Genomic DNA, 22,500 nt, shown 5'->3' with positions numbered 1-22,500 from the left:
TTTTATTTTTTATTGTATTTTCTTGATTTATTTGACCAAATTCTGTGTTTTCTGTTTTAAGTTTTCTGGATTCCATTTGAATTATATATATATTATTATTATTATTATTAAATGTATTTCTGTCACAATTTCTTGAAGTTAAACCAAACTTTTATTTTGACGGGTTGCTGTGAAGACCTTTGATTTTTATGACTGAATTTCGCAATTACACCCGCGAATTCCACATCATAGGGCACTAAATGTCTTGTTTTCCAATACAGATATCTGAACATTCTTAAATCAAGATACATTTACTTGAGAAGCAAGTTTTGTTTACTGAAAAACAAGAAAGATCTGTCAGTAGGCTGAGAAAAATAATTTTTGTAACTTATACAATTTAACAATAATTTATTAAAAGTTTAACAAAAATTACATGTTTAGGCCCTATGAAATACGTTTTTTATTTATTTTACCAAATTCTGTGTTTTCTGTTTTAAGTTTTCTGGATTCCATTTTAATTGTATATATATATATATATATATATATATATATATATATATATATATATATATATATATATATATATATAGTACAGGCCAAAAGTTTGGACACATTACTATTTTTAATGTTTTTGAAAGAAGTTTCTTCTGCTCATCAAGCCTGCATTTATTTGATCAAAAATACAGAAAAAAAATGTAATATTGTGATATATTATTACAATTTAAAATAATTGGTTTTCAATTTATTATACTTTAAATTATCATTTATTTCGGTGATGCAAAGCTGAATTTTCAGGATCATTACTCCAGTCAATCACATGATCCTTTAGAAATCATTCTAATGTTCTGATTTATTATGAGTGTTGGAAACAGTTCTGCTGCCTCATATATTTGATGAATAAAAGGTTAAAAAGAACTGCATTTATTCAAAATAATTTTTTTTTTTTTTTTAAATATAAATCTTCTTTATTATCACTTTTTATCAATTTAACACATCCTTGCTGAATAAAATTATTGATTTATTTAAAAAAAAATAAAGAAAAAAAATTACTGACCCCAAATTACTGACCAGTAGTGTATATTGTTGTTATAAAAGATTTCTATCTTGAAAACATTTGCTTCTTTTTTTTTTCTTTTCTTTTTTCTTTTTCTTTTTTTTATTCATCAAAGTATCCTAAAAAAGTATCACAGGTTATGAAAAAATATTAAGCAGCAGAACTGTTTCCAACTTTGATAATGAATCATCATATTAGAATGATTTCTAAAGGATCATTTGATAGACTGGAGTAATGATCCTGAAAATTCAGCTTTGCATCACCGAAATAAATGATAATTTAAAGTATAATAAATTGAAAACCAATTATTTTAAATTGTAATAATATATCACAATATTACATTTTTTTCTGTATTTTTGATCAAATAAATGCAGGCTTGATGAGCAGAAGAAACTTCTTTCAAAAACATTAAAAATAGTAATGTGTCCAAACTTTTGGCCTGTACTGTATATATATATATATATATATATATATATATATATATATATATTATTAAATGTATTTCTGTCACAATTTCTTGAAGTTAAACCGAACTTTTATTTTGACGGGTTGTCATGAAGACCTTTGACCTTTGATTCGCAATTACACCCGTGGATTCCACATCATAGGGCATTAAATGTCTTGTTTTCCAATACAATTCTTAAATCAAGATACATTTACTTGAGAAGCAAGTAAGTTTTGTTTACTGAAAAACAAGAGAGATCTGTCAGTAGGCGGAGAAAAATAATCTTATTTTCCCTTTGAATTACGTTTATTTTTCTTGTCAAGTATATCTATACTGATTTAAGATATTTATATATATTTTTTATAGAAAACAAGACAAAAAAAAAACGTTTTCTACACCGCCCTGCATCATATTTGCTGTATTAAATTCAATACTTGATTCTAACTAATTTTAGAGTGCTGATTCCAAAAATAGTGCATTTCATTGCATTTTTACTTTTGAAGAAGTCTTGCATTATCACTATATAAGCTGCAACAAAGACATATCTTCCTCTGAGCCAGGTTACAACTATCTGTTCAATTCTCAGCTGATATTCACATGTATGACATTATTTTATGCCTAATGTTGATTATTAATAATTTCAATTATGACCGGTGACAGAAAATAAAATGCAAACATGACCCAGATGTTTTCTGCTACATCTGTACATCCAAACAGAGGCAGAATGCATATATAAAGCCCTTAGCATTTATATATATATCTATATATAAATAGCATTTTTATCAGACAAATCGCAGTTAGTTTTTAACAGCATCCAGTGACATGTTCTGGTGACCGGCTATACTAGGCAGACTATATTTGGCAGACACATAAAGTGCTGTGACTTGCCTGGTGTTGAGTTTGTCTTGTTGGGCTTTGATGTCTTTCTCGCTCGGGTGTCCGTTGTGTATCAGCTGCCTGGCGATCTGATTGACCACCGCCACACGTGAGGCCTGGTTATTCATTTCAGGCTCCAGACTCTCAAACCTGGAACGCCAAGAAATCATTTTCATCATCACACAATCATCAGCGTATCATCATCCTAGCAACTGAATAGCATTTGAATGAACTGTCTTGTCTGAGAGACTGAATGGTCTTAAAACCTTTAAACCTTTGCGCTTTCATAACGACTTCAAGCTTTTCAAACCAACTCGAACTTAAAACAGCTTCAAACTTTTAAAACCTCTTCAGATTAGATTTTTAAACTACTTTAAACTTAAAACAGTTTTAAGCTTTTAAAACTAATTTAACATAAAACTGCTTAAAAAATCAAGCTTTTAAAACTAATTTAAACATAAAACTGCTTCAAAAATTAAGCTTTTAAAATTCGTTTTAAAGGAGACATATCATGCTTTTAAATTGTTCCTTTTTACATATAAATCATACATTTGTAGTCTATATAAAGCAGAACTGCAATGCTTGGGTCTGAATTCCTCATTATTATAGCTCCACAAGCCCCTTTTCTACCCCTTTTCTGATGTGCGTCTGAGAGCAACTCGTTTTGGTGCGGTCTCTTTAAATACAATTGAGACACTTCATACCCCGCCCCCTCTCCAGTTTGCAGAGGTTCAACTCCACCCCGTTCGGCCATTTTTGTAGTTTGATAGCAGAGATACGATTATCTAGCGGCACATAAACTTTTTATTCACACGTTATTAACAAAATGTCAACAACGGAAGACTTGTCCAGCCAGCCTTACATGTTCGAGCCAGAGTCGGAGCCGGAGCGAGATGAAAATGAAGACGACGAACCTGCAGAACAACGTCTTCATATGGATGTATCGCAATGGTGTGTTACTGTATTTAACTGTTACACATGAAACTTTGGTCTTCCGACCTTTTACCACCGTGTCGATTTATTTTGATTAATATGTGCGAGGGAGAGAGAGCAAGACAGCGTCTAGTTTGGAGACGGTGATGTCTTGTTTACACTTTCGCCTCTCTGAAGAGAGAGAGTGAGCGCGCGCGCGCGACCGGGTCTCTCTCTCTCTGCTCGTTCTTTCAGTCAAACATGCGCCACAAGCGCGGCAGTTCATCTACATTAGACGGTGTAATGAAGCGTGTGGGTTACTACATCCAACAACCCAACATTTTAACTTACCCTCTCATAACTTCTGCATCCTTTAGCTTGGACTACAAAATTGCAGCGAGAAATAATAATGGCGGATTGCTCGAAGTGTTGGGCTGAAGTGTTGGGCTGAAGTGTTGGGCCGGAAGTCAATGTCCTTATTTGGCAGTTCCGCTGCAAATACTGTGACGTTATAGTTCAAAAAACGTCATAGATAACAGAAAAATCGGAACAGGTTGAAAAATATGACCAAAACAGAATATAAAGATATCAACGAAGCACCTGAAGAGAATAATTTCATCTTTTCTGTACTTCTAAACATTCCAAATATACAACAAAATGCATTTAAGGGCTAAAAAAGTGCATTTAGCATGATATGTCCCCTTTAAGCTTTTAAAACTAATTTAAACATAAAACTGCTTCAAAAATTAAGCTTTTAAATTTGGTTTTAAGCTTTTAAAACTAATTTAAACATAAAACTGCTTAAAAACTACTTCAAACTTTAGGCTTTCTCAAGCCAACATCATTGTTTGTCATGACAAACTTTACTCATGAAGCTCAACAACTTTTGGCAGACGGCTGGCTAACCGTTATCCGGTTAACTACGGTTACCGGTTTTGTGAGTGCAAAACAAACTCCTGATTCATTCTATTAACTTGAAAGTTTCAAACATTCTGGTGGAATTCACTAAGAATCATTAACTGTATATGCAAACGCCGCATTGTTCAGCACATTATTCAAAGTGATGGCGCAAAACATGCTGCAAACCCCAACTGGTGTGATGAACATGGCCACAAAGATACAGGGCCCCTATTTTAACGATCTAAGCGTATGGTCTAAAGCGCTCGGCGCAAGTCCACTTAGTGCGTGCCTGAATCCTCTTTTGCTAGTTTAATGACGGGACAAATGGTCGGCGCTCCCGGCGCATGGTCTAAAAGGGTTGTCCCTATTCTCTTAATGAGTAATGAGTGTGTTTTGGGCATAACGTGCAATAAACCAATCAGAGTCTCATCTCCCAATCACCTTTAAAAGCCAGTTGTGCTCGCACCATGGCGGATTCACTATTTACATGGAGGAATTTGCGAGCGGCAAAACTGAACGCTTCTCCAGAGCGCAAACGGATCTGCTCGTGTGCAAGGTTAAAGCTGTGCGTGTGTGTGTGTGTGTGTGTGTGTGTGTATGAGAGGTTAAAGCGAGAACATCTACAGGACAAGCCGGATTCACCATTTCTTTATGAACACAATATCAATCTTTTACATTGTAATCATTATATTTTTAATATTTGGCATGTTTGTGTGCTGATGCTCATCCTTGTGTGTGTAATAAGCAGAGTGTGTGTGTGTGTGTGTGTGTAATAAGCAGTGTGTGTGTAATAATCAGAGAGTGTGTGTGTGTGTGTGTGTGTGTGTAATAAGCAGTGTGTGTGTAATAAGCAGAGTGTGTGTAATAAGCAGAGTGTGTGTGTGTGTGTGTGTAATAAGCAGAGTGTGTGTGTGTGTGTGTGTGTGTGTGTGTGTGTAATAAGCAGTGTGTGTGTAATAAGCAGTGTGTGTGTAATAAGCAGAGTGTGTGTGTGTGTGTGTGTGTGTGTGTGTGTGTAATAAGCAGTGTGTGTGTAATAAGCAGAGTGTGTGTAATAAGCAGAGTGTGTGTGTGTGTGTGTGTGTAATAAGCAGTGTGTGTGTAATAATCAGAGTGTGTGTAATAAGCAGAGTGTGTGTGTGTGTGTGTGTGTAATAAGCAGTGTGTGTGTAATAATCAGAGTGTGTGTGTGTGTGTGTGTGTGTAATAAGCAGTGTGTGTGTAATAAGCAGAGTGTGTGTAAAAAGCAGAGTGTGTGTGTGTGTGTGTGTGTAATAAGCAGTGTGTGTGTAATAAGCAGAGTGTGTGTGTGTGTGTGTGTGTGTGTGTGTGTGTGTGTGTGTGTGTGTGTGTGTGTGTGTGTGTGTGTGTGTGTGTGCATAATAAGCAGTGTGTGTGTAATAATCAGAGTGTACGTGCGTTGTGGGCCCGCCTATAGGCGTATATTACTAATGCACCCTTTAAATAACAAAAAAATAAATATTGCGCCATTGACTTTAGACCAGGCTTCAGTCGGTCAATGGCTCAGTCTATTTCAGTTCCTCAAAATAGCAACGGTCCAACAATGCGCCTGAACACACACCTCGTTTTGACTTGACAGACTTGACCTCTCACCTGTGCTGAATGACCTCAAGGTCCTCCAGTTTCTCTGGGATCTCCATGCTGTTGAGCCACTGCTCCTTCTCATCGATCCAGAGTTCACACGCATCCGCCTCGCTAAACATCTTATAGAGCGCCAGGGCGTCTTGCAAGGCCTGTTTCCTCAGCCGGGTCAACTCCGAAACCTCTTTATAGCGTTCCTCGATGCCCGCTAGCCTCTCGCTAACGTTCTCCGCCTTCGCCTGCTCGGGGGGAAGAGACTGAGCCTGTTCGTGGAGAGCGTCGATCACCGGACGATAACTAGCAACCTCGGTCGACGCGTCTTTGTGTTTCCTAACCAAAGCTTGAGTTGAAAACTCATCATGGCCGACATCTGAGGTGGAGACAATCCGAAGCGCGTCTAAAGTCCAGGCGTCCACGTCGTCAGCGTCGACCTGGAACTGATGAAGGCTACAAGCTTCTTCCAAACGGGTTTTCCTCACCGACGCTAGCTGTTCCAGAGCGGCCCATTGCGCCTGAACATCCGCGATACGCTCACGGATCTTAGCTTCGCCGAAGTGCCCGGCGTCGGCCATCGTTTGACCCTCGCGGACCGTGTTCTGGAGGTGTCCCGAGCGCCCGCTCATCTCGTCTTCGAGAGCACGGTGTTGACTCAATAGGCGGACGGCGCCGGTTAAATCCTTCCCGCAGTCGTCTGAGGAAAGGATCTGCTCTTTCTCCCGAATCCAACCCTCTTCTTCGGCCATTTCCCAGAAGAACTTCCACAAACGCCGGGATTCTTCAAGGCGTGCGCGACGCTCGGATGCTAACTGGGTCAGCTCCTGGTAGCAGAACTCCATGTGGGACACGCGGTCTCGGATGACCTGAGGGTCACAGGGTTTGTAGCCTGAAGAGAGATGGAGAGAAGGTCAAGTCAAGTCAGCTTTATTAATATAGCGCTTTTTACAATACAGAGTGTTTCAAAGCAGCTTTACAGAGATAACAGGAAAATAATGCAACAGAATTTGTTTCCAGAAGAAAATAGCATCACAGTGCAGCTTAAAAAAGCTTAGTGATGTTTCATTTTTGTTGTAAAAAAGTTATTCATTTAGTTCATTTATATATATAGCCGCTCTGGAGAAAACCAAGATGTCATCGTCCAGCTCAGTTCAGTTCTCATATAATGGTGTCAATGGAGGCAGATCAATAATATTGTTGAATATTAAATTAAATATCCCCAACTAAGCAAGCCAAAAGCCAATGGTGACAAAGGCGAAAGTGTCAAGAAACCGAAACTCCATCAGTGACAGAATGGAGAAATTTTTTTTGGGAGAAACCAGACTCAGTCGCTCAGTTCTCCTCTGGCCAACGAACAAGCAGTGTATGATTATGATTATGATTCAGGCAGCTTTACAGGTCAGAAGTCAGATTGGATTGGAACATTCAGAAGATAGAAGAGAGAGAGAGAGAGAGAAAGAGGGACAAAGATGGACAGGACACTTTTAAGTTTTTCTTCACAAGCTGCTTCACTATTATTATGTACAGTTACTTTGGTAAAAAAGGGCGGGAAATCCTTTTTCCAGAAGCATATGGATTCTATATGCTTCTAGAAAAAGGATTTCCCGCCCTTTTAGACCAATGTATTTCTAATATTTAAAAAGATATTATTTTTGTAGATTATTCCATGTGTAAGTTTTTATTGTTAGCTAAAACTAAAGCTGAAACTAAAACTATTAAAGTTGCATGTTGTGTGGTGAAAATCCAGCTTTTAATGTTGTTTATATGTCTATGTGGTGTTTTTAATACGCTTTAAGAAAAAACGTGTAAATTCATAAGTCGACAGCATTGCTGAGTATTTTCTCCTTAAAACTGCAGTTCAAGCTATTTTAAGGCATGAATAATTATTTTTCCAAGGAAAAAACATTTAAATATGTAATTTCGGTGATTAAAGTTTTAAGGGATAAAATTATTGACTACAGGGGGACTTTCATTAATTAAAATAAAGCTGAAATAAAATAAAATGTAAATATTAGATTAAAAACTTAACATTAAAAAAGAAATGTTGCTTTGGCAACTAACTGAAGTGTAAGTTGAAGTATTATAAAGAAAAAAAATAATAAAACTAAATAGACATAAAAACTGACTAATGCACATAAAAATAATCTGAAATATATATAATAAAAGCTAAGGCAGAATACTGATGTCAGTTACAAATCTTGGAATTAAGAGATTTAATCAATTATATTTGATATACATGTGTGCATACAAAACAAGGGCAACACTTTAAACCTAACAAACTACTAATACTATAATGAGAGTTTGTTGACATGTAGTTGCAGAGTTACTCTAGTTAGTAGAATGTCTAAAGTGGATCATGGAAATAAAATGTGCTGAGATTTGATTCTGGCTCAAACGAGGATTTAACTCCATTTAGAGCATATCCAGACTTCTAAAATTTATTACATTTCCCTGATTTTTTCCTGGCCTAGAAATCAGTTCTTAAATTCCCTTTTATTTCCAGGTTTTCAATGACCGTGGGAACCTGGCAAAACCGCTCCAGCAATCTGAATCTGAACCTGCTGGTCTTTCACCAGGAATCACTAATGAATCATAAAATATCATAAACTCACAAAAATATTTTTCTCCCACTATAATAAATGAGCCGTCTGGACTCGACCTGGACTCCCTATTTTTATTTTATTCTGAAATAAAAAAACACATTATATTTCACAAACTGCTTTTGTCTCGTCTTTTGTAAATCCCTTTAAATTAAAAGCGTCTGCTAAAAGCATAAATGTGACTGTAAATGTCAATAGAATATGTATAAATTGATTTCTACGTATGAATATTATGCATCCGTCACACTAAAGTCAGTTCCTGATGGCATAAAGACACTAAACCAAATGTTACATGTTCTCAAAACGAGAGAGCCGTTCTTACCCTCCTCATCCACGGCGAACCTCTGAGCGTTGGCGTTGACGGCTTTGACGCGGTCGGCCTGAATGCTGATGTCGGCCTCCACCAGCGCGTGTTTCTGGAGAAGATCTTCCACCCCCAGCAAGTGCTTCCCATAATCCTGAGAAAGCAGCAGCATCTGCGGAGAACAGCGGACCGTCATCAGGATATGAAAGTCAGTTCTGGCAGGTCACGTTAGTCAAGCTCTCATCAGTGACTCTCAGCTGATCCACATCTACCTATAGTAGACGCCTGTATTCATATATGTGACCCTGGATCACGTCACCAGTCTCGAGTCGCACGGGTATATCTGTGGCAATAGCCAACAATACATTGTATGGGTCAAAATTATAGATTTTTCTTTTATGCCAAAAAATCATGAGGATATTAAGTAAAGATCATGTTCCATGAAGATATTTAGTAAATTTCCTACCGTAAATATATAAAACATGTATTTCTGTGAGTGAATGCAGCACAATCGTGAACATAAATGAACAACTTTAAAGGAGATTTTCTCAATGTTTTGATTTTTTTGCATCTTCAGATTCCAGATGTTCAATAGTTGTATCTCGACCAAATATTGTCCAATCCTAACAAACCACACATCAATGGAAAGCTTATTTATTCAGCTTTCAGATGGTGCATACATCTCAATTTAAAAAAATTGGTCACATATAAGCTCCTTCAGTGTAATCAACAGCTCTCACGTTTCTCAGGAGTGAATTACCCTCCTCCATCCCCAGCTCCGCCTGTCTCAGTCAGGATTTGGCATTCTGATTCCCCTTTGAATCAAACTAAATTCTCGAATTATTGTACATTAAAATATTGACATTAATGATATCTGCAATACAATATATCAAAAATGCAATATCTGAACATGCAATATTGGGGTCGACATTTCATTCGGTAACTTTCGGCAGTTTTGATTTGTATGATGTTGAATGTTTAATGATCACATTAATTTAACATGTGCGTATGCAATGCTTCCATCGCTTGTTTCTGCTTCTTTTTCGCCTGTGTTTTGATCCAGAGATTATGCACTCTTTCAGAAGATGTGCAATAGCGCCCCCTACCGTAAAACAGTGTAAAACTTCGATTGCCAGAAATGTCCATGCCTTAGTTAGGTCAAGAGACCGAAATGTATTAGGGGCCCTATACAATCTGAAACGCGAGTATCAAGCGCGAAACTCAAGTAACTTTGTGGGCGGATCTCGGCGCTGTTGCTATTATACCGGCGGGATAAATGACTCTTGCGCCCGACGCAAATCTAAAATGTGTTGGTCTGAAGTCACTTCATTACTCATAGGTGTGGTTTGGGCGTAACGTGAAATAAACCAATCAGAGCGACATCTCACATTCCCTTTAAGAGCAGACGCGCTTGTTCCATGGCGGATTGCTATTATAACGGCGGATTTGCAGGAGCGGTTCACAGCCGAGGAAACCGACGTTCTCGTCAGGGCCGTAAAACACAGAGAAGTGACATTGGGGATGGAGAAACACACCCAGATTAGCTTCAGTTAAACAGGCGTATGATAATTTGGGTAAATGTGTAAGCTAGATTTATGCCTATTTTTTCACATCTTCATGGACACCACAATGATTTCCCTCGTGTGGTAATATTGTTCCTTGTAATAATGTATGGTTTTCTAAAAATGAGAACTGCTGCGTCTGTGTGTAGATGAGAGAAGCAAAGTGTGTGTGTGTTGTGCACACGCTACATTATGGCCAAGCATGCGCCCTTAAAATAGCCTCTGAATAACGCGCCACTGACTTTAGACGAGGTTTCTCCTGGTCAGTGGCGGGATTGTTTTCTGAAACTGCAAAATAGCACCAGGGAACGCTTGACCCGGAGCACGCCTCCTCTGTTCGCTGAACCGAAATTTGCAAGTACTGGTAGTGTGCGGGAGTTCCTTGTTGTTTGTAGATTTTTCTCTCACCTTCATTTCATCCATCCAGTCCATGATGTAGAGCATCTCCTGGAAGACGCGCTGCAGGCCGAGGTTCATCTCCAGCCTCTGTCTGCGAGCTTTGAGCAGCTCCAGGAGATACTCCCACAGTCGCAGGACGTTATCTTTGCGCGCCGCGATGCGCTTGATGTCGTGGTAGTTCTCGGCCTCCAGCTCTCTGGCCACGGACACCACCGCCTGAACGCGCTCCTCGTACGCCGCGATGTCAGTCTCGATCGCTTCGTGCTTTTTAGTCGCTGCCTCGACCGCCTGGAGGTCGAATCCGAAATTGTCCTGCAGAAAAGAAACAGGAATGTTAGGAAAAAAACACTAGTTTTAATTGAATTGAATTGAATGCATTTATTGTCATTGCACTTCGCTGTACAACGAAATTCTTAAGTGCAACTCTTTGTGGTTAAATTAACACACAAGCACAATATAAAACACTAAGTAAAGGTAATGTACAACATGCAACTCAACATAGCGGGAAGACATCGAAAATAAGCTGTAGAAAGTATATTGCACAATATACTTTGTGTATAAACAGTCGATGTATTGTACAGTCCCATAAACAATAACCTCCTAGGACCTGCAATTCATGTTTGTCTGATCTGGTTTTATAAATTATTAATCTAAGATTATACATCTGGAAATTTCAGAGAAGCCAAATGTACAAAAACATGTTAATATGTTAAAAAAATTATTTCTCTTTATCTTATAAGACTGTTTTGGGTTAGTTTTATTTTTTTGTTCTGTATTTGTATGTATGAGAAAAAGAAAAGAAAAAAAAAAAAATATTTTTCTTTCATATATATATATATATTGTATTTACACAAACTGTATATTAAATCAAGAAATAGACAAATTTCTACAAACTATCTTTCATAACAGTTCAGAAGTATGATTATTATTTGGCTCATGTGTGTTTAGAGGAAGCAGAGATTTTTTGTGGCAAAATTATGAAAAATGCGAATTTATTTTTATTTGCATAAAACATAATATAAATAATAATATAAATGTATAATAAGTAATAACATAATCATTTATAATAAATATTCAAATAAAAATAAACGTTGTTTTTATATTATTATTATTATTATTATTATTAAGTATATATATTATAATTAAATATCTTTCATAACATTGTTCAGAAATGTAGTAAAATTATTGTTTGGTTCATGTATGTTTAGAGGAAGCAGAGATCGTTCATTTAGAGCTTATGCTTTCATAAAAATAATATAAATAATAATGTAAATTTATAATAAGAACATAATAATTCATAATAATATTAAAATATAAATAAACTATTATAAATATATATATATACATAATGTATTTATACAACATTATGAAAATTAGCATCACATTTTTATCATATGCTCATTTAAAGCCTTTATTTTCGTAAAAAATATATAAATAATAATATAAATGTACAATAAGTAATAAAATATAATAATTCATAATAAATATTAAAATATAAATAAACATTGTTTATTAAATACATTATAATTAAATATCTTAATATCATAACATAGTTCAAAAATATAGTACAATTTTATATTTATATATTTGTTGTCATAAAAATGATATAAACAATATAAATGTATAATAAGAACACAATTCACAAAAAATACTAAAATATAAGTAAACAATGTTTTTCAAATATATATATATAAATGTACATTATAAAAATTAGCTCATTTAAAGTCTTTATTTTCATTACAAAAATATAAATAATATAAAAGTACAATAAGTAATAACAGAATAATTCATAATAATATAAATAATTATATTTTTAAATATATTATAATATCATAGCACAGTTCAGAAATATATAAATAAAATGTCAATGTATAAATCATAGACTAAAAAAATAGGTATAAATATAAAATAAAATCTTTCACCACCAGGGGGCACAAAATCGTTTAAAATCAGTGCTGGAATAACATTGCACAGCGCCATGAAGGAGCAGCACGTGTGTGTGTGTGTGTGTGTGTGTGTGTGTGTGTGTGTGTGTGTGTGTGTGTGTGTGTGTGTGTGTGTGTCTACAGTAAAGCTGAAGGACTGAACCTGTGAAACGAGGCGCTGGTTCTCGCTCAGCCAGGTCTCCCTCATGGCGGCCTTGCGGTCGAAGCGTCTGGCGAGTTGCTCCAGCTTCTCCTGTCGGATCAGTTCGGTCCTCAACGCTAACTCCCGCTCGTGCTCGGCCTTTTCCAGACGCTCCCACGCCTGCCACAACATCAACACAGTCAGCATTCAGATATAAACAGGTTCTAGTGAGGTTAAATCTGATGCTTTTAACATGCTTACATCACAAAAATACTACGGTTGAACCACAGTTATGCAAAGCGCACTACAGTAACAATAACACCAGCAAAATGTATTGGTCAGCAAAAGTTCGCCGGATGTACCGAAAGTAACTCACTCCTGCTAAACGTTTTTGAATTCTTTCACTCGGGAACAATACTGTCGACATTAAAGTTTGCTAAGAAGTATTTCCTTCTAAAGCAAGCCGGTGTTTGATTCCTTTTTCCTTTTATAACTTGCTTTTTTTTGTGTGATTATTTTAATTCCTTTCTGTGTAAAGCACTTTGAATTACCATAGTATGAAATGTGCTGTATAAATAATCTTGCCTTGCCTTTTTCAGTGGCGCTGGTTCTGAAAGTATTTTTTACATTCGTTTTTCCCATAGGGACTTTAAAATAGCTTTTGTTAAAAGTGTATAAGCCATGAACCAAAGCCGATCGGCTACGAAGAGAATCACTACAACACTACAAACTTTGATTTGAGGCAAAACAATCCAGACAAAAAAACTACATTACCCATGATGCTGTACAGAAAATTGCTTATGGGATTGTAGTTCTTTCCTTTACTAAAACCCTTTGTCTTTTTGTCTGAATTGTTTTGTTTAAAGCATTAAAAAATAAAAATAAACATTAAAAGACAGACCAACTGTGAGCTATGAGGATGTTAATCGATGGTATTTGTCGTTAGCCCACATTATTTCAGTATTTAACAGTGGAGTTCCTGGTGAAAAACTACATTACCCATGATGCTGTACAGAAAATTGCTTATGGGATTGTAGTTCTTTACTAAAACCCTTTGTCTTTTTGTCTGAATTGTTTTGTTTAAAGCATTAAAAAGTAAAAATAAACCTTAAAAGACATTAATCGATGGTATTTGCTTCTGTTGAAGCCGTTAGCCCACATTATTTCAGTTCCTGGTGAAAAACTACATTACCCATGATGCTCTACAGAAAATTGCTTATGGGATTGTAGTTCTTTCCTTTAGGGGGTTTTAGGGGGTCCAAAGGGTTTTAGTAAAGGAAAGAACTACAATCCCATAAGCAATTTTCTGTAAAGCATCATGGGTAATGTAGTTTTTCACCAGGAACTCCACTGTTAAATACTGAAATAATGTGGGCTAACGACAAATACCATCGATTAACATCCTCGTAGCTCACAGTCGGTCTGTCTTTAAAGATTTATTTGTATTTTTTAATGCTTTAAGGCTTCTAAATTGATTTCCCTATGGAGAAAATCAATGTATTTTTAACTTCAGGAATCGACTGTTGCGACCTATAGCAGACGGGTGGGCGTGGCCTTGGATGGTAACATGCCTGGTGCATTATGGGTGTTGCAGTTTTCCGACCTATTTGTGAATATCTGCCAATGGGGTGTAAGAAAAAAAAAAAAATCCTGTTCTCACTTTAGAATAATTTTATTTTTCTGATGTCACTGGCAGATATTTAGGTTACACTTTATTTTTTTTTGTGTCCTTGTTACATATGTTACATGTACTTACCATAGTAATGACAGTAAATTATGCATAATTACATGCAACTAACCCTCAACCAAACCCTAACCCTATAGTAAGTACATGTAGTTGCTTAACATTACTCAGTACTTAAATATATAATTACACTGTAACAATGACACCTTAAAATAAAGTGTGACCGATATTTGTCCTTGTTTTAAGCATAAACTCAGAAAACAAGTCATTTTGCATCTCAAGTAAATGTATGTTCAGATCTTCGTGCTGGAAAACAAGAGAGAGCAGAGGAGCACTTCTAAGGTCAAATCTGAGGTCATGTTCACCTTGTTGATGTCTGAGATGAGTTTGCCCTCGCGTGGCATGTACACCTTCTGGTTATTAGCCCTCATCTTGCTCTGGATAGTAAACAGAAGCACCTCCAGGTTTCCCTTCTCAGTGAATCTGTGGAGAGAGAGTTCATATTCAGCTCATATTCTGCTGTACGCTAGCGGCGTAGCGATGCCCTCGTGTCACGATTCGATACACATCACGATACTGAACTCACGACACCATATTATTGCGATACTCAAAAAATTAACTGTTGATTAAAATGCCAAATATTAATATATTAATATAAATATTATATTTGTTTTATTATATTAAATGTATTATTTTAGTATAATTTTTTTATACTAATGTTAAGTGTATATCATTAAATAAAATGTATTCATATAAATCATATTTATATTATTATATTTAATGTATTATTTTTGTAAAAAATATTACGTTTAGTAAATTGGTAATGTAAATAAATATTATTTATTAGTATTATTATTATGTGTATATTAATATATTCAATTTATTATTTTAGTAAAAATATAGTTTTTTCACAGGACAATAGAGACACCAGAATAACAATATTCATGATTCTGAAGCTGAAAACTGAATTATTTTAGATGAATATGCTTGAACTCTGTTACTCACTAAATATATTTAGAATAATGTATACGCCAGTTTTTACCATTTGTCATTATCAGGAGCCATAAATATTCCCCCATTGCATTATTATACATTATATTCAACATTATATATTATTACTGACACTAAAACTCTGAAAACTTTTTCATTTTGGGTGAACTATACACAATACATATTGTCACTATCCATGATACATATTGTTGCATTTTTATATTGCGATATATAGTGACACGAAATATTGTTACACCCCTACTGTGTGTTTCAGACACTCACTTGGGTGGTTTCTCCACGGTCCTGTAGGTGTTGAAGGCCTGAAGCTGCTGCTGGACTCCAACCAGTGAGTTTGCAAACTTTCGATTGTTGAGGATGATGATGGTTTGTTCAATCCACTCCAGCAGATCCGAAGCCAGAGACTCATATTTCTCGATCATCTTCTCAGTCTCGATGGCGTTGTCGAGCACCTGGTAAACACAAACCAGTTTTAATAGAGTAGTTTTGCATTGCCTGAAGGAAATAAAAGTCGCAATGCACCATTAGTTGAAGTTACAGCTTTAGATAAGTTGAAGATTCGATCCTGTACATGAAATACCACTTCATGTGGCTATAAATGGTTGAAAATACATAAATGGTTGAAACTAAACCTATCATAGTTCAGAATGCAAAACAGATGTAAGATACAGACCAATTGAAATTATGTAAATATAAAGATGCCATTGCTAACGGTTACATTTAAATTACGTGATATTATATTATATTTCAAATTATTATTACTTATTATATATTATATTTAAATTGGTTTTATTTTTTTATTTAAAACTTTATTTATTTTTATTTATTTTATTTTAATAGGAATATTTAAACTTACAACTTTGCTGCTGCTTACAAAACAATAAATAAATAAATAAATAAATAGCACATGCAAGACTGAACTAATCAGTTAATAAACAGATGTAAGAAGACCAACAAAAATTATGTAAATATTAAGATGATATCATTACATCTCAAATAGGAATGTATTTAATTATTTTAATTTTAATAGGAATCTTTAAAGTATTATTTATTTCAAAACTGATAAATAAACAAACAAGCAAATAAATAAATAGTACATGTATGTCAATAAGTCATGTAAATATTAAGATGATGCCATTACTAACAGTTACATTTTAAATAGGAATTTATTTATTTATATCATTTATACATTTTATGTTAATAGGAATATTTAAACTATTTATTCTTTAATAGGAATATTTACATATTTAACTGTTACATCTCAAAAAGGAACGTATTTAATTATTTATTCCTTTGTATTTTAATAGGAATCTTTAAAGTGTTATATATTTCTTACAAAACTGATAGATAAATAATAAATAAATAAATAGCACATTTAAGACTGTCAATAAGTCAATAAACAGAGGTAGGATAGAATACTAATTGCAATTAAATACGCAAATATTAAAATGATCCCATTACTAACAGTTCAATTTCAAATAGGGATTTATTTACTTCTTATATACTATTTATACTATTTTATTTTAATAAGAATATCTTATATTTCTCAACAAATAAATAAATAGCACACATACGACTAAAATCGTCAGCCTCTAAAACGTTCTTTCACAGAAAACGGAGAACCTTCTAGAAGTAGTTTACGTGTTTTGAAGACTCAGACCTTTCCGATACGTTTGCCCTCCACCTTCAAGGCCTTCATCTTGGAGAAATAATGGTAGTATGTGACGACATAAGTGATGACGGACTTCTCATCGGGATGGTCTACGCTGATATCTGCACACAAAGAAGTCAAGTCAAGTCAGCTTCATTTATACAACGCTTTTAACAATAAGAGTAAATTAGTAAATTGTGAAAGCCTCTCATGAGGTCCAGGACGGGCTTTTACCTTCTGGGTCCAGGAGTTTGGTGAGCCCCAGGTGTTGCTCGGCCAGGTTGAAGGCGTTCTGCAGGTTGTAGTGAGCGTTGGACTTCTTCAGTTTGTCGAAATCAATCAGGTCTGGTCTGGAAAGATCAAAAGCATTGAGATATTAAGGATATTACGATTGCAAAACAGAGCTTTTGATGCAGGTGAGCTTAATCTCTCAGTGGTGTGAAGTATCGGAGTAAATGTAATTAGTTACTGTACTTAACCATCTTTTTGACTACTTACTACAAATATATTAACAACTTTTACTCTCTACATTTTTGAATAAGTAAATGTATTTTCACTCATGTCTCTTAGGTGTCGAGGACTAGTGCATCTTTGACCCTACGTTCAGTACGAGTTAAATACTTAAGTACTGTCAAAATCAGATACTCTAAGACTTTTGGAATTGGTGACTTTTAACTTGTAATGGAGTCATTTTCGCTGTAAGGAATCTGTATTTTTACTCAAGTCGTATTGAAATTGGTGACTTTTAACTTGTAATGAAGTCATTTTCACTGTAACGAATCTGTACTTTTACTCAAGTCGTATTGAAATTGGTGACTTTTAACTTGTAATGGAGTCATTTTCGCTATAAGGAATCTGTACTTTTACTCGAGTCGTATTGAAATTGGTGACTTTTAACTTGGAATTGGTGACTTTTAACTTGTAATGGAGTCATTTTCGCTGTAAGGAATCTGTACTTTTACTCAAGTCGTATTGAAATTGGTGACTTTTAACTTGTAATGGAGTCATTTTCGCTGTAAGGAATCTGTACTTTTACTCGAGTCGCATTGAAATTGGTGACTTTTAACTTGGAATTGGTGACTTTTAACTTGTAATGGAGTCATTTTCGCTGTAAGGAATCTGTACTTTTACTCAAGTCGTATTGAAATTGGTGACTTTTAACTTGTAATGGAGTCATTTTTGCTGTAAGGAATCTGTACTTTTACTCAAGTCGTATTGAAATTGGTGACTTTTAACTTGTAATGGAGTCATTTTCACTACAAGGAATCTGTACTTTTACTCGAGTCGCATTGAAATTGGTGACTTTTAACTTGGAATTGGTGACTTTTAACTTGTAATGAAGTCATTTTCGCTGTAAGGAATCTGTACTTTTACTCAAGTCGTATTGAAATTGGTGACTTTTAACTTGTAATGGAGTCATTTTTGCTGTAAGGAATCTGTACTTTTACTCAAGTCGTATTGAAATTGGTGACTTTTAACTTGTAATGGAGTCATTTTCACTACAAGGAATCTGTACTTTTACTCAAGTCGTATTGAAATTGGTGACTTTTAACTTGGAATTAGTGACTTTTAACTTGTAATGGAGTCATTTTCGCTGTAAGGAATCTGTACTTTTACTCAAGTCGTATTGAAATTGGTGACTTTTAACTTGGAATTAGTGACTTTTAACTTGTAATGGAGTCATTTTCGCTGTAAGGAATCTGTACTTTTACTCAAGTCGTATTGAAATTGGTGACTTTTAACTTGGAATTAGTGACTTTTAACTTGTAATGGAGTCATTTTCGCTGTAAGGAATCTGTACTTTTACTCAAGTCGTATTGAAATTGGTGACTTTTAACTTGGAATTAGTGACTTTTAACTTGTAATGGAGTGATTTTCGCTGTAAGGAATCTGTACTTTTCCTCAAGGATGGTTTTCAGGTACTCTCTACACCTGCTGAATCTGGTACCTGTGTTTGTGAATGAGGGCATTGAACGCCATGCCATCGCGCCAGCTGGTGGTGAAGTTGTGGATGTTGACGTTGGGATATCTGTGAAGCACAAACGAGAACGGTCAGACATCAAGAACGCCAGTGTGTTTAAGTCTTCGCTCTGGATATTCACCCACCCTGCGGTCTTCATCTGACACCACAGAAGCAGCGCGTCCTTGGCCGAGCGTTTCTCTTTATTATCTTCCGTCTCCACGCTGATGTCTTGGATCTGTTACACAAATGATAACACAAATGAAATAACTTTATTTAGCCATAATGTGAGGAAAATCAAAACGCTATCAAGGGTTTTAAAACTCTGGTCTGGGGAAAGGTTTAAATAAAATAAATTAATAAATAAAAATGTGTTCAAAGAAATAAATAATACATCTAACAGTACAGAACTATAATTAGTAGAAAACTAAATATCTTTCTGTATAATAAATAAATGATTCCAACATAAATGGTTTAAGTAAATATATCAATATAAATAAATAATACATATAAGAGTGTTATAGTGAGTATGACTTTTTAATAAAATAATAGAAACTCAATATTTTCTATATAAATAAATAAAAATCTGTGAAAATATATTTAAAAATTTGATTAAAAATATATAATAAAAATGTGTTTAAATAAATGAATAATATATAAATAAAAAGTTCAAGTAAATAAATAAATATATAAATATAAATAAATAATACATCTAAGAGTAAGTACAGTGTTATAGTGTGTAGGAAAAAGGTGTTATAAAGTAATAAAAACTCAATAATTTCTTTATTAATAAATAAAAAAATAAAAATGAACTAAAATATATTTTATAAATGATTAAAATATATATATTTTAATAAATTAAGAATATATAAATATAAATGAATACACAAATAAAGAAATTTTTTTTTTTTAAATATATAATAAAAATGTGTTTAAATAAATAATATATAAATAAAAATAAATAAAACATCCTAATAAATATGTTAATATGTTCTATATAAATACATAAATAAATAAATAGTTAACAAAAATTCCAATAAATAATAATTAAAAAAATGGTTTAAGTAAATATAAATATAAATAAATAATACATCTAAGAGTCTACAGCAAGTGTGACAAAGTAATAGAAACTCCAAATAATATTTTACACATTTATAACATAAATCTTTGACAGTATTAATAGAGGTGTGACTGTGTGTACCTGGAAGCGGAGGATGATGGTCCAGATGAGTCCGAGCGTGAGTCGGTGGTTCCCGTCGACGATGTCATGTGACCCCATGTTCTCCAGGTGCACGCGCTGCTCCTTGAGGAACTGCAGGGCTTTATCCACGTTCTCCAGGCAGTGGATCCGCATGCGGCCCTTCGTCGGCTTGGGCTGAGGAGGAATCGGATCGTGTGCATGAGTTATCGGGCTTTTTTACACCTCTGGTGCTCTTCGGTCACTTTTGGCCGAATATTTTTACATTTGTTTTTTATTTAATTATTTTCTTCATCGGAATAGTACAAAACTTGGTGAAGGTTTTGACACTTGCTATGTGAACACAAAAAAAATATCATAGACATAAAAAAATAGGTCCTCTCATTGGAAATGAATGTGAGACGGATTTCCTCTAGTGGAAGCGTTTGGTACTGCGGCCGAACACACTCTCACTGAAAGATCATTTTTTGAGATATCAAGCTCAAATTTGGAACACAAATTGTTTAGATTTATGTTTTTGATTTTCTCACAGTTTTAGATTAAAACTGAAAATAAAAATATATATTTCATAAAAAACTGAAAATAGTATTTTTGCAAATTTTTCATAACAATAAACGTAAAATTTCCACAATTTTACGTTTATTGTTATGAAAAATTTGCAAAAATACTATGCTTGTTTCCGCCACTGTATAACAAATAAATAATAATAATTGCGACTTTTTATCTCACAATTCTGACTTTTTTTCTCACAATTGCGATATATCAAGTCAGAATTGTGACTTTTTTTCTCATAATTGCGAGATATGAAGTCAGAATTGTGAGAAATAAAGTCGCAATTCTGAGAAATAAAGTCGCAATTGCGAGATATAAAGTCGCAATTCTGAGAAATAAAGTCGCAATTGCAAGATATAAAGTCGCAATTCTGAGAAATAAAGTCGCAATTCTGAGAAATAAAGTCGCAATTGTGAGATATAAAGTCGCAATACTGAGAAATAAAGTCGCAATTGCGAGATATAAAGTCGCAATTCTGAGAAATAAAGTCGCAATTGCAAGATATAAAGTCGCAATTCTGAGAAATAAAGTCGCAATTCTGAGAAATAAAGTCGCAATTGTGAGATATAAAGTCGCAATACTGAGAAATAAAGTCGCAATTGCGAGATATAAAGTCGCAATTCTGAGAAATAAAGTCGCAATTGGGAGATATAAAGTAAGAATTGCATGATATAAAGTCGCATTTGCGTGTTATAAAGTCAGAATTGTGAGATATAAACTATTCTGAGGTAAAAAAAAAAAAGAAAAGAAAAAAAAGTCTCTTTTTTTTCCTTAGAATTGGACTTTATATCTCACAATTCTGAGAAAAGATGTCATAATTGCGAGATCAGAATTCTGACTTTATAACACACAATTGCAAATTTATTTCACGCAATTCTGACTTTATATATCGCAATTCTGATAAATAAAGTCAGAATTGCGAGATGTAAACTCGCAATTGTGAGATAAAAAGCCGCAATTATCTTTTAAAATGTTTTATTTTGTGGCGGAAACAAGCTTCCATATAAAATTCAAATTTTTAAAACCTTTTATACTTCAGCAATAATCTGCCAAGTGTCGTCTTTGAAAAGAGATTAAACTTGAGTCTGTCGCTCTAAAGCACTCAAGATTTACCAGTTTAAGCTGGACATTAAATGCTCAAAAAGTGAATAAATGGATTATAAATACAGCGTAAATATAATTTAGTACCATACAATCCCCTAAAAATACAAAATATTATCTAAAAACATTTTCGAACTAAAATGAAGTACATAAACTTCATTGAAATAAAAAATAATAATTAGAGAATAATTCAGGAGGGATAAAGGGTTAACAGGGATTTATCCAGTGCAGAAACCAGTAACCTGACCCGTCAGACTCGGCACAGCGTGAGTTAACCATGCAGGGCTTTTGTTCCCGTCGCTCCTGAAGACAGGTTCCTCGGCTATTTCTCTTTCTGACACTTTCAGGAAAAAGAAAAGGTCTCACAGGAAAGGCTTCTGTCAAATAATATGATATATTAAACACTTCGGAGGGAAAGTCCTATTTTTACATTAAGGCCAAGTGAAGAAGACCACAACTCTTCATAACTCTCAAAAATAAAAACTATTTTAAAAATATTTTTTTAAAATAGGAATTCACTTTTTTATATAATTTATTTACTTAAAAAAATAAAAATTATACTATTTTAATATTTTTTACATTAAGAACACAGTGAGCCTAACTCTCATAAATAGGTTGTTTGCAGGGAATGCGTGACGTCTGCAGTTTCCGG

General features: G+C 34.3%; 1 protein-coding gene across 2 annotated transcripts in view; it reads right to left on the bottom strand.

Annotated features, from left to right (window-relative positions):
- Positions 1–22,500, bottom strand: part of sptbn1 (spectrin, beta, non-erythrocytic 1) — a 120,817-nt gene that overhangs the window by 32,573 nt on the left and 65,744 nt on the right. For both annotated transcript variants that reach the window (XM_079857790.1, XM_079857791.1), the window contains 12 exons: positions 20,199–20,372; positions 19,144–19,235; positions 18,986–19,066; positions 17,272–17,387; positions 17,047–17,159; positions 15,651–15,838; positions 14,744–14,861; positions 12,716–12,874; positions 10,637–10,939; positions 8,685–8,838; positions 5,781–6,651; positions 2,367–2,504 (listed from right to left, as the gene is read on the bottom strand). In XM_079857790.1, coding sequence (XP_079713916.1) covers positions 2,367–2,504; positions 5,781–6,651; positions 8,685–8,838; positions 10,637–10,939; positions 12,716–12,874; positions 14,744–14,861; positions 15,651–15,838; positions 17,047–17,159; positions 17,272–17,387; positions 18,986–19,066; positions 19,144–19,235; positions 20,199–20,372 — 2,507 coding nt within the window. The remainder of the gene's footprint in view (positions 1–2,366; positions 2,505–5,780; positions 6,652–8,684; positions 8,839–10,636; positions 10,940–12,715; positions 12,875–14,743; positions 14,862–15,650; positions 15,839–17,046; positions 17,160–17,271; positions 17,388–18,985; positions 19,067–19,143; positions 19,236–20,198; positions 20,373–22,500) is intronic.

The sequence above is a fragment of the Squalius cephalus genome, assembly GCF_949319135.1.
Source record: "Squalius cephalus genome assembly, chromosome: 22".
Taxonomy (NCBI): domain Eukaryota; kingdom Metazoa; phylum Chordata; class Actinopteri; order Cypriniformes; family Leuciscidae; genus Squalius; species Squalius cephalus.
Note: the sequence above shows the minus strand (reverse complement) of the source record. Positions and strands in the feature narration are given on the sequence as shown.